Source organism: Mus musculus, chromosome 2 (assembly GCF_000001635.26).
Source record: "Mus musculus strain C57BL/6J chromosome 2, GRCm38.p6 C57BL/6J".
In the NCBI taxonomy this organism is placed as follows: domain Eukaryota; kingdom Metazoa; phylum Chordata; class Mammalia; order Rodentia; family Muridae; genus Mus; species Mus musculus.
This window is the reverse complement of record NC_000068.7, coordinates 66,283,315-66,297,065: the sequence shown is the minus strand read 5'-3', so window position 1 is coordinate 66,297,065 and position 13,751 is coordinate 66,283,315. Positions and strand designations below refer to the sequence as shown.

Sequence of the window (13,751 nt, the reverse complement as noted above, 5' to 3'; positions counted from 1 at the left end):
TTCTCTGGCGAGGGTTAGGTGGGGCAGTGATCTATGGATAAAGCCGTTCATCATTAGGAGTCACTATTGCTGTGTTTATTCAGTAGAATAACAGAACAGCTATGAATAAAACTTTATCTGTTGTATTAGTTGATAACTGCAAATTGGACGAAAGCGGTGTTATTGATTCATTGTTATTTGTATTGTACAGGTTTCATTGGTCAGTTTAACAGCAAATGCCTTGGGTTACTCTGAACTCGGGGCCATCAAATCCCTAAGGACACTAAGAGCTCTGAGACCCCTAAGAGCCTTATCACGATTTGAAGGGATGAGGGTAAGAAAAAGGAAAACTCTGCAGCGTTGTATATTGTCAAAGCTAGGCTGAGTTCAACTTAACTAACGAAAAACACGTGCATGCAAAAGGAATGGCAACCCTTTGCAAACTTGCTACTTTACCCTTTTCTCTGTTGCATATTTACTTCTTGGTGATATGCAAGAGAAAATCGGCCTCTTTGAAAATGATTTAATATCATTTATCTGCTTTGCTAATTAAAATGACCTTAGTTCATAATCGATCTTGGGAGTTTCCTTATAATTCCTAATACAAAGGGGGAGGGGCAGATACTCTCTTAAAGAACTAAGTTGAGTCATGTAATAATTACCTAGAGATAATTTTGTTTCATATCGTTCTCCTCTATGACAGCCCATCAGTACTTAAGGGATCCTATGGAAAGTAATGTGAATCACAAATGTGTATGAATACAAAGGAAAAAATGAAGAATTGTTAAATGTTTTGTCTTTACAATGCCAAAATTCTCATTATTTGAATATATCCAAGGGCAGATATTAACCATTGACTGGAGTATAATAATACTGCCTCAACTGTAACTAAATTAATGACATTGAATAAGTAAGACACTAATTTAATTACTATAAATACATACACATCTTATGACAATACAGCTGATAAGGAAAAAGAACATGTATTTTTATTCATTGCCATACATGGCTCGTCAACCTTAACTTAAACCTCGGTTCTCAGTTACACAGAGTTTTATGTTGCTCTTTTGAGCAAAGCATTATTCCCCTCTCCATAATTCAACACGTATCAGATTTTTGCATTTATTGGCTCATTGTTATGATGATTATTTCAAAGCATTATACAATCATTTATAGAAGATGTGCCGTGTGAAAATTATTTTTTTATTAAGATCCAAAATTTACGCTCTTTAAACCAATCAGATGAAATGTATAAGGCAAAGAGTGCTCATTGTCCTGACACTTACAAACCAAGGCTCCAACAAACAGGCTCCTCTCTGCACCACATAGAGGGCTTTCAGCCTGTGTCCCCCCATAAAAACCTATTATAAATTTTATTATACTATACTGTAAGAAACCTGTCCAATTTTTAATTTCTCTAGCACATATGAAAACTTCTCTTCAGTAGATCCAAGTAAGCACAAAGGAGCTTTGATTCTCACACAAGAAATCACATTTGTATTAAAAATGTATCATAAATTTTCTCCCAATTATGCAAAACTTAAATGCTTTTCCAATTAAAAGAGCACTTTCGTTTCAGAATAGCAATTTCAGTTGTCAAGGAAAACATTGTTTTTATACATTTTATATAAAAATACATGAGCTAAATTTAAATTCACATTTTTCAACTTTTTATGGTTTTTTTATGTTTCTTTTTCTTTCGCATTTTTTAACAATCCAGCCATTACCTCTCCTCCCTGTCCCCCTCCTATAGTTTCTCATCTCATTCCTCCTCCCCCTTGCCTCTGAGAGGATGCTCCCTCCCTCACTAGGCCTCCCTCTTCCCCAGGGCTTCAAGTTCCTCAAGGATTATACACATCTTCTCCCACTGAGACCAGGCCAGGCAGTCCTCTGCTTCTGCCCAGCCTGTGTATGTTCCTGCTTGGTAGCTCAGTCTCTGGAAGCTCCCTGGGGTCTGGGTTAGTTGGGACTGCTGGTCTTCCTATGGAGTTACCCTCCCCTTCAACTTCTTCAATCCTTCCCCTAATTCAACCACAGGTATCCAGACTTCAGTCCAATGGTTGAGTGTAAATATTGGCATCTGTCTCTGTCAGCTGTTGTTAGGGGCTCAGAGGACAGCCATGCTAGGCTCCTGCCTACAAGCAGCACACCATAACATCAGTAATAGTGTCAGGCCTTTAATGAATAATGCTACGTATATAAGGTTGTTAGATTATACTTCAACTTTGATCTTTTAGAATATTATTAAATCCAGTCGTTTATTTTTTATATGTAATATTGACTTTCCATAACAAATGAGTCTATTTTCCTTTTGTGTAGAAATAACTTTATCAATTATTGTTAATAATGCTTTTGTCAATTATTGTTGATATGCTTCTCTTTTTTAAAACTGGAGTCATCAAAACAAAAATTCTGGGTAGATATTACGAAGCTGACTCCTTGGTCAGCTTGGCACATAGTGAGACCACAAATATCTCAAGGTCACGGCAATTCCTCACCACCAGTTTGGCATTGTGAAGTCAAAACCAACCTTCTGTTGATTCTGGTTTTTGTATTTCTAGTATGAGACATTTTCTACTTTGTAAGAGTATATAACTGTGGATGGCGGCGAGGTTGGGCATGATGATGATTGTAAGCGGGAAGTGAGCTAGAGTATCTTCAGAAACTCTCACTTTATCCTCCTTGGCAGCATAGAACCGCAATCGCTGTGTCCGAGTGTCAACCAGGCAGTCATTTTGTTTTGGGTTTTTTGTCACTCTTTCAAAGCATGTGCTTCTACGCAACACTACCAAACACAGCATGCTGCATAGTGCTTGAGAAGGAGTTAGAAAGTAACAAACGAGTTATCATCACGTTGCCCTTTGTGTTTTGCATGTCTTATGCACACTTTTGGCTGACAGCTTTTGAACATTTATTGTATTTCAAATTTCCAGTCCAAATTTTTTTTTCAACTTGTGAAATTGAACGGAATGAACCGATGTCGTGAATACCTAGGGTCAAATAAAACTTGTATTTAAATTCGTAGTTTTAATTTCCCAAGCTGGGAAAATCGTAAAAACCTTTTCCAAAGAACTCAAGTCTTAGTTGCTAGGGAAACAGGCAGTGAGCATCATATACAAAAAGTAACACCAAATGTTCTGTCATATCAGCTTTCTAACTAATAATAAACTATATATTTCTATTTTATATAGGATAATCTTGCTCCAACTTGGATGGGGTGGAGCGGTGGTTCCTCCCCTCAGCCCTTTATTATGGGTACTGTATTACCCCTTTTGCTACCTTTAATCCTTGCACTGTGACTTATGTGTAGTGGGATTGAGGGAGGGAGTGGGAAGGGTACAATTGCACCACAGTAGGGACAATACAGGATTTATTTCCAAATCCACTACTTTTAATGAGCTTAAACTTCTTTTGGGAAAAAAAAAGTTATCTCTGACTTACCATCTGTGGATTATAACCCCAGAAGTACATATCTTTATTACGTTTCACTGAATATGATTTAGCTATTTATACTTCATTGTCCATTTATGGGGAAATTACTCAATTGGTGAGGGTGGGGGACCCTGGTGTAGGATGCTGATGAAAACGTTTTCATTTGTCAAGCTCATGGTAGTGACAGAGCATATAGTCCTTATTTTTTCAACACACTGCTCTGGTCCCTCAATGGGCCAGTCACATTCCATCAGTTGATCGTTGATGTGTGCGAGCAGTGGCTAAAGGTACAACAGGCCAGGTATCTCAGGGTTGCCAATGGTTATGATCATTCTCATCTTTATTGCATAAAAATGTGTTATTTGCAGAAAGTAGCAAGGCAAGATCCCTGTGAAACAAGGGAATACAAAAAAAAAAAAAGATGTGCTTTAAGTTATAAAACCAAAACATGTGAAAAGTCAACTTCATTGAAGTATAAAGAATAGGATATGCATGAAAAACAAAAAAATCATGAGCACTAAGAAATTGGTGTATAAGCCAACTCCTTGTAAGCTACCCCAATTAACTTCCCAGAATCTTAGAAGGCATCACAGTGCACCCCAAAATAAAAAGCCAAACTGACACTTCTGCTTCCTCTTAAAATGTAGGAGTCTTGGATAAGAAAGATAATTTTTATTGTTTGGAAGAAAAAAAAATTGTTTGGATAATTGAGGCATTTATCTATCAAAAATATTTATCTTAATAAAATTTCACAACACTGATTTAGTTGTTGGCTTTTCTAAAAATTTTTTATATTTCATATTAAGAACTCATGATTTTTACTTTCCATTTTTTAAATTCTTATTCACATATGGTTTTTCTCTATTTCTTAGAAAAGCTATAGAACCCATGGTTTCCGGTGACTTAAAAAACTAATCTAAATGTCTTCACTTAGATGATACTTTCAAATGCACTGAAATTTCTAATATCAACAAGAATATTTGCCTGGTCCTAATTTTTCACTGATTTAATAAAAAGTATGAACCCTAAAGAAGAAATAGACTTGAAGAACTGGTTGTGTGACAATACAGAAATTCTGCTGGGAGATGTCCTTTTAAAACATTGTTAGAAGAGACAACCTCTACAATCCACCCATTAAGCATACTTCTCTCTTAGACATCTCCTTTTATGTACCTTATAACCTCAATGTGTTCTTTCCAATTGACTTAGACCAACACTTCCCAGCGCATCCCACATGGGAGCCAATTACTGACTCTCCCTAGAGACTGCAAAGAATTAATATTGTAGAACCAAGGGATGGTTGGGCTCTTGGGAGAGGCAATCCGTTTGTGATCTTTTGCTCTGGATGTTAATGAAATCGCAACTTTAAGTGGATTTTCAGTGGCAAATCCTCTGATCCTATGCCAAATGTTCTCTAAGACAAACATCCTTGTAAAATAAATGTCTCACTGGGCCAAATCTATGGCAAATTTGCACGTTTTCCTGAACTGCATTCCTATATAGTATTTGCCATCCTGAATTCACTAATGGGCATTACTTTTAATTCAAAACCAGTCCCTTCTTCAAAGGAAATCTCTCCCATTTATTACATTATGCAAACTGCTTTCTTATGCAGTGGTTAAATCCTTAGCCAGGCAAGTATGAGGACTGGAATTTGGATATCCAGAACCCTCAGAAATGTCGGATGGGCATAGTAGCTTACATGTAATTCCAGAGCTAGAAAGATGAAACTAGCCCTGTCCTCAAGCTCTGAATTCAGTTGGTGCAATAAATAAGAAAGAATCCCCCCCCCCGACCCCTACATCTCTTTCCTCTACATCTATACATGTATTTCCCATACAGCTCTATGCTTCCACATATATGCTCACATATGTGCATGCACACTTGCACACATATGTACACTTGACACATTGAAGCATCATAATCTAACAATTGGAATATAAGAAAATATTTAACTTTCACACAGAGCAGTCAGAGAAAACCATAAGAGGTTGAAACTCTTGAAAAAACTTGCAGGATAAACAGAAAAGAGTATGAGATGCCAATTCTGGTCTACTTTCTGAACCTAACTTGTTTTACCTTCATTAGTCTAATTTTCCAAATGAACCCCAAGCACCAAATTGTCCTTATTGCTCTTTCCAGTACTAAATTATAATTCCTCAATTCGAAGGCAAACACTCTCATCTTTGTTAAGGATGTGTAGAGTTAGACTCAATAAACGACATGTATATTTGAGCTAAAGCCTGGAGGAGGGAGATTATTTCAAGGGCAAGTACTTGGCAGGGAGTTTCAAAGAAAGAAGGCTCTCAATTCTCAGACTAACACCTTAGCGTGGAGTGACTGTCACAGAGGAGGGTGAAGTGTATGTCACCAGTTAGGGAAGCTGAAAGGGGAAATGTATCAGGCTTGTGAGAATCCTTCAGCAGCCAAGTCTAGCACCTGAGCACAATCCCCAGAACTGACCCCACATGGTGGAAAGGAGAGGAATAATTCCTGCAAATTTTCCTGTGACCTCCACCCAAGTGCTATAGAAAATGCATGCATGCCCACATGCACACACAAATAAACATAGTTGCAAACTGTTTTGAGGAAAATAACCTCACAAACTGTCGAGTGATGTAAATGCCAAAGAAAGAGAAATGTTTTCTAATGGCTAGAGAACCATTAAGGAATTTTTCAAAATGGGACATGGGATAGATAAATTTAGTATCCATACTGAAAGAAGGCAAGCAAATAAAATCTGATAAGAATGTAATTCTTAGTAACCGAGGACAGAGCGAAGATAGAGAACAGGGCCAATGGCCAAGGTGGAAAGGTTTGAAGGAAGCAGCATGAAACCTACAGACTTGTACCAAAATGTTCAGTGTCATGAGTGTTAAAAGTGAAAAGCTTGCATGTTAGTATGGATTTCATATCCTCGGCAGACAGAGCACCTCACTGTGAGTGGGAGATGAAGTATTCAGAAATGAGAAACAACTACTCAATTTCAGTGTTCATATCTCAAATCCAATAAACAACTTTAGGGGTACAATTTTTTAAAAAATTACATTAAAATGTTTTTAAATCTCTTCTTAATAATTTAAAAATTAAATTGAAAATAACTTTAAAAAGTAATATATACAGGAAAGCCTGTGTGCTAATTTTTTAGGGAGGCCATAAAGGGAGATAGTTGCTCATTAATTTCTACACATCAGCCTATCTTTGGCTTCTGCCTTGATAGCGCACTCTGAATTATCTTCTTCATGTTCATCCCTCATCTTTATTGTTACTGGTTTCATTTCCCTTGGCCACATAGCCCACTATTTTGTATTCCCCAATGGATATTGTTCCTTACAAAGTTCAGCCAGGGCTCAGAAGTACAAGGAATTGGCTCTTATACTTCTGTCAGACAGGCAAAAACTTCTAAAATTATACTATAATAAAAATCAAAGAGATGATATTCATAATTAAACTAACAAAAGTGGCAGGCCCCCCCTCCCCCAACATGAGTAGAATTAATCTGACGTCCATGTTCAAGTCTGAAACACACTTGCCAATTAAGAGCACATTAGGGCCAGCCTTTATCTCCCTCTTAGTTACTAATGTGCAGTTCAATGGTGAGCTATAGAGAAGGAAGCCAAGACTACCATATGTCAAATATAAAAAAAAAAAATCCCATTTTAAATCTGTAGTCCCGAATTAAGGACAAGAGAGAGGGAAATATCTTTGACATTAGAAAATGGAGAAAATATTTTAGCACAGGACTTTACTCAGTCACATCAGAGTTGATAAGTACGTATGACATCCCTCTTTTTCCTGTTTTCCTGAGAAAATGATCTCTCTAGTGTTTCATTTAAGATAAGTTTATTGAATTAAACTCAGTAAATGAAACAACTGACATGACTGGAGCTTGAAATAAACGATGTGATGATCTACTGAAATACATGATGCTAAATTGTCTTGCTTCTTATGCAAAAACTACTATTAGTTATAGCAATGCATGGATAATTAAGGCCAAAAATATATTAGATGTTAAAAATAGTTTTATATTTATACATCTGAATTTTAATTTATATTTAAAGTATATTGGTCCAATCAATTCATGCCCAAATGTTTTAGTTCTATTCTTTGAGATACTGTTTTGTTTTGGGATTTTTTTTTATGAGCTAATCTCTTGCCTAGGAGTTCCTACTTCTCTCTCCTCCTTTTATTTTTTCTAATAAACTACACATGTGTCTTCATCCAGGAGCTAACTTCTCCCATTTTGCTTTTCCTTTAGCACCTTTTTTATATTAGATTTCTTTCTTTTCTCCATCTCTTTGCATATTGCCTATATTTCTTTTCCTAAGCATAATATTTAAAAAAGACTGAGTTTTATGTTAAGATTATTTCTGCTTTGCTCTTACACAGATAGGATAAGTAGTCTTGATAGAAAATAAATCAATGATTCCTAGGGGGATGTCTTTTTGCTTTTAATCAATAAGGATTCTGACTTCTCTTTCTCTCCATTTGTGTATTAGGTGGTTGTGAATGCCCTGTTAGGAGCAATTCCATCCATCATGAATGTGCTTCTGGTTTGCCTTATATTCTGGCTAATTTTCAGCATCATGGGCGTAAATTTGTTTGCTGGCAAATTCTACCACTGTGTTAACACCACAACTGGTGACATATTTGAGATCAGCGAAGTCAATAATCATTCTGATTGCCTAAAACTAATAGAAAGAAATGAGACCGCCCGGTGGAAAAATGTGAAAGTAAACTTTGATAATGTAGGATTTGGGTATCTTTCTTTGCTTCAAGTTGTAAGTGAACACTATTTTCTCTGAAAATTTTTATTGCTCAGAATAATAACAAAGTGATTATTGCAGCTGTTATTTTGTTAGGAAGAAACTTTATAATATGTTTTCAGCATTATCATCTGTTAGTACAAATTTGTGAATCCAGATAAGTGCACAGAACTCTCAAACATGTTCTGCTACTAAGTAAAAATTTCACACTTGACTATTTCGCCCACCTCTCTGTTGATGAGTAAGTTCATAGAAATAGGTCAAATCACTTTTCTGTTCCTGTAGGAAGTGTGTGATAGACAGGTTCTATAATTGGTCTAAGCCACTGACACATCACCCATCTCTCTCTTTGATGTGAAAAGAATTTCCGTTTTCTGACTAAGATACATTAGTCTCTGGTCACACTCCCACATTTTCCAAGAGTCAATGATTTAAATACAAAGATAAATCACAAAAATATGCGAGGCTTCCTCATTGACTATGGAATATATATTTCAGGTCCTGTAGCCTCAAACTTGTGTTCTAAGACACATGACAAATGCCTGCAAGAGGTTAGAGGAGGAATCCCTCATCAATGTGCAAATGACAAGTGTCAGTCCTATTTTGTCACACTTTTATTATGTTGTTAATTATATTTACACAATCTTTTCAGGGGTTACCCCATAGAAAATGAATATAGTGTTATTTCTGAAAAATTCTTAAAAGAATAGCTTCAGGTTTTTTCTTTATGCCCATATGATCCATACACTGTAAGCATAAAGAAAAACCTTAAATACTGTCAACTTGATCACCTAGAAGACGAGATTCCCACAGAATATCGCAGATCTAATTTGTTCTTGCTGTAGACACTGCCAAGTCCACTTACATTTCTAGGACTTTCTTCCAAATTGTAATAGAATGTTAAGCTTGAGAGTTACTTTAGAGCTGGTTGGAAAATAGGAAGTTATATCAGATCGCCATTTTGTTGGCTTTCTATCTTTTTTTCAAAATCCAAGGAAAGTTTGTTTTGAAAATAGTTTAAAATATTTCTTTAAACATGTACAGTAAGGATATTAGTAAGCATCAGTTTTGAAATTTAACCCAAATTAAGGCATGCATGTCCTTTCCAACAGGCCACATTTAAGGGCTGGATGGATATCATGTATGCTGCAGTTGATTCCAGAAATGTAAGTATTTTTTATATCCAATGTCTTCTGGAAATATTGATTTGGTGCTTAAATTAGCTTATGAATTAGCCAAACAAACTAACTCCATTTTAGTTAATTAAAAAATAGGAAGACAGTATATTGAGTTTGTACTTAACACAGCAGTGTCTATCAGAGATATTGTACTGAGTTCAGAAAAAAAAATGGAAGTCAAAAAATGAAAGAAAAAATTCAACTCTTTCATTTAATAAGCAACAGATATTCTCCAAAGTGTTTCTATTTGTTGTATAAAGGACATAGAAGAATATATGACTGTCTTCAGTAGCTGAACTGTGTAGGCAGGCTCCATGCTTTGAAGCCTGAAAGGCTAAAGATGCAGGCTAAACATCTTAGAAATGTGTCATAGTCTTTTCTAAATCCATCCTTTATAAGAACAGCACCCATGCATTCACTGGAGTGTGTACCAACACTGTTATCACTTCTACTTTTTAATTCCATACTTTTCTTAGCTTTCAGATGTACCAACACTGTTATCACTTCTACTTTATTGATTCCATACTTTTCCTAGCTTTCCTATGTACCAACACTGTTATCATTTCTACTTTATTGATTCCATACTTTTCCTAGCTTTCAGATGTACTCAAAAATCACAGGCTTCCTCTAAGATTGATCTCCAAAACTGTAAAATCTCTGTTTTCTTCTTTCCTGTTACTTGGTTGTTTTTTGTTTTTTGTTTTTGTTTTTTTATTCTTGTTCTTGTTTTGGTTTTCTTCGGTAACCCAGACCTCTAGCTTACTATGGAGACAATGATAAATTTGAAATCGTCCTGTTCCCCTACAAACTTCTTGATCACCTCTGGAATTGCATCATCTCACCTTGTTGCATAGAGTTTGTCTTAGATGTTCAGTTAATTTTAGCTGTTGTCTTTAAAAATAGAAGACTGCAGTAGTTACCTATTTATACTAAATATTGACTCCATTGTTATGCATTGAGTGACAGCCCTGTGTCTATTTTTATAACTGCAAGTCTGAGAGTCAGTCGTCAATGGAGGATTTTATAAAATAAATCATTGAACGTGTCTATTCAATCCAAAAATTTTAATGACTTTGTTACTGGTAGGGCAAGATGCCAGCATCCAAATGAATACTTCAGTTCCTTCATTTGCTATATAAGTTCATACACAAGTGAATCTTGACTATAAAAGTGTCCTCTCTATATTTATAAGAGCTAATTTTTCACTAACTTTTTCTTTGGTTGTTTTAAAGACAGGATGTTGCATTGTGGCCCAGGCTAGAATAGTACTCAACAAGTCTCCAGCCTCAGCTTCCCAAATTCTGGAGTTGCACAGACATAAGACACCACACTAGTATTTTCAAATTACTGAAAATCAATTAACTTAAAACTTACCAAATCTAAAGTCTATTATCCAAATAACAGAATGTCAGTTATACTATGTAAAATTATGCAATTAGTGTTAGAGTGACGAATTGCATCACTTTTTACACAAAAACTTTTTGCTTCCTAGTTTCAAGGATGGTTTTTGGTTTTTTGTTTCTTTGAGGCTGTTGATATGGGAATAAAATACACTAAATTATTTCTAAGAATATATATAGCCTTCTACTCTTGTGTAGAAGCACCGACTTGCTCCCAGTATTCAAACTGCTTTATCAGTTAACAAATTCCCTCCGTTGGCAGGTTGAACTACAGCCTAAGTATGAGGAAAGCCTGTACATGTATTTGTACTTCGTCATCTTCATCATCTTCGGGTCCTTCTTTACCCTGAACCTGTTTATTGGTGTCATTATCGACAATTTCAACCAGCAAAAGAAGAAGATAAGTATTTTTACAATTTTTCCTAACACAAGGAATCAGAGTAATTAACATTCTATTTGAATTGGAATTCAAGATGAGATCTTGAATTCAGAAACCAAATAGCTCACGACCTTTTCCCTATGTTTTATCCTTAATAACTCCTCACTCACTCCCCTTTATAAGGTATTCGCAGCTAAAAGATCACTAGAGGCTGGAAAAGCATGTGGAAAGGTGAGGGAAAAGGGGTTAGATTTGATCAGAGAACACTGGCATGTCTGTACTACAATATCACACTAAATCCCATGATTATACATAGTCAGTAATTATCCATCATTTAAAATACGGTTCAGTGTATATACTTCTTTTGTACTCTTTTCTACCTGTACTTCTTTCTTCTGGTTATTTAATTAATAGCAACCACTTCTAGTTCTAATTTGAGGAATTTTTGTTTTATCTATTATCATTCTTAAGGCATGTTTGATTATTTCAATTATATATGTGCACTAAAGGAAGCATGCAAATATTATCACTCAGTAGTAACAATGGTCCACATTTCATCTTTGTCTGCTCAAACTCTTTCCATGAACAGTCTCCTTTTTTGAACTACTTCTCATCTGTTTTTTTCTTTTAAGATGGTCTCACTTTTCAATCTAGGCTGACCTGATCTCACTATATGGCCCTATGTGACCTAAAACAAGTAGCAGCCCTGTATCCTTCTCAAATAAATTGGAACTATAGTCACATATCACGTTGTCTGACCCTGAAATATTCTGTGTACATATGTGGCTCTGTGTGTGTGTGTGTGTGTGTGTGTGTGTGTGTGTGTGTGTGTGTGTGTGTGTTGTGTGTGTGTTGTTGTATTGTGTTGTGTTGTATGTGTATTCGTGGTGGTGTGTGCAAGTGTCTGTGAGGATGAATGTACACATGCATGTAAAAGCCAGTGATAAACATTAGTCACCTTTCTCAATCACTACCCACCATAATTTTTAAGACAGGAGTTCTCATTGAATCTCCTCTTCAATTCAGATTGATGGCTGGCCAGTGAGATTAATGGATTCATCTTATCTCTGCATCCCCATCACCATTTGGTTTTTGTTTTAATAACATAGTGCCATGCCCACTTTAACATGGGGGTTGGGATCTGAGCTTATATTCACGCCAATGTGTAATAAATTTATCACTTCAGCCATCTCTGAAATACTTTTTAAAATTACAGTTATTTATTCATGCCACACTGGGTGTGTGGTAGTCAGTAGACAACTTACAGGATATGGTCTCCCTCCTTCCACCCTTTGAGTCCCAGGGATTGAATCCAGGTGATTTGGATTGTAAGCAAATGCCTATATGCACTAAGCCATGGTCCCAGCCCTGAAATGTTTCCCAATGTACAATTTTAAATACTTTTATCACAGAGATTTCTCAGTTTGTTAAAAGTGTTCATGTTTATTTATCATAACTTGGCCAATTTCAATCTATCTAATCTTTAGTGACTTAAGTAATTTTTTCCTGCAAAACATTTGAGTGTTTAAATCTTTTCTTACATTAAATTCCAGAGTGAAGTATATTGCCTCCTTGTAGTTAAATAACTAGTCAACTGAATAAGCTATGTGAGCATGACCTTGCTCCACCACTCTCACAGACACCAGACATTCCCTTTAGTTGTTAATATTTGACATCTCTTAAAGGGAAACAAAATTTAACTTTATTTTTTGTGCATTTTATGGCAAATAGTTTTGGATGTATCCAAGTTCATCCCAGCCAATTATATTTCTTTATGTCCCATGATTTCATACTATTTGTTCGTTGCATTCATTTTTTATTTATTATGATTAACATAAAGGAGTATTGGATTTGTCAAAGGTTTTCTCAGCATCTAATGTGATGATCATGTGATTTTTTTCTTTCAGTTTGTTTGTATAGTGGATTGCATTGATAGATTTTCTTTCATATATTGAACCATCCCTGTATCCCTGTGATGAAAGGCCTACTTGGTTGTAGTGAATTATGTGTTTGACGTGTTCTTCAATTTGGTTTGTGAATATTTTATGAGTGTTTTTTGCGTAGATGTTCATAAGTGAAATTGGTCTGAAGTTTTCTTCCTTTGTTGAGTCTTTCTGTGGTTTAGGTATCAGGGTTACTGTGGCCTCATAGAATTAATTAGGTAGTGTTTCTTCTGTTTCTATTTTTGGAAGAATTTGGGGAGTACTAGTATTACACTGATGGATTCCTACATATTGAACCATCCCTGCATCACTGGTATGAAGCCTATATGATCATGGTGATGATGTTTTTGATGTGTTCTTGAATTGGGTCTGGGAGAATTTTATTGATTATTTTTGTATCAATTTTCATTGACAAAATGGTTCTGTAGTTTTCTTTCTTTGTTGAGTCTTTGTGTAATTCAAGTATCAGAGTGACTGTGGCCACATAGAGTGAACTAGGTAGTGTTTCCTCTGTTTCTATATTGTGGAATAGTTTGAGGAGCATTGGTATTCTGGTAGAATTCTGCACTAAAACCATCTGACCCTGTACTTTTTTTGGTTGGGAGAAGTTTAATGCCTGCTTCTATTTCCTTAGGGGTTATAGGAATGTGTAGATGGTTATTCTTATCCTGATT

At 35.7% G+C, this 13,751-nt stretch overlaps 1 protein-coding gene across 6 annotated transcripts in view; it reads left to right on the top strand.

Moving 5' to 3' along the window:
- Scn1a (sodium channel, voltage-gated, type I, alpha) overlaps positions 1-13,751 on the top strand; it is a 170,057-nt gene that overhangs the window by 143,772 nt on the left and 12,534 nt on the right. For 4 of the 6 annotated variants that reach the window (XM_006499027.4, NM_018733.2, NM_001313997.1 and 1 more), the window contains exons 21-24: positions 191-313; positions 7,911-8,192; positions 9,290-9,343; positions 11,018-11,155. In XM_006499027.4, the coding sequence (XP_006499090.1) occupies positions 191-313; positions 7,911-8,192; positions 9,290-9,343; positions 11,018-11,155 (597 nt within the window). Of the gene's footprint in view, positions 1-190; positions 314-3,170; positions 3,235-7,910; positions 8,193-9,289; positions 9,344-11,017; positions 11,156-13,751 lie in introns of all 6 variants that reach the window. The other 2 variants (XR_001781558.2, XR_001781559.2) reach the window with 1 other exon arrangement.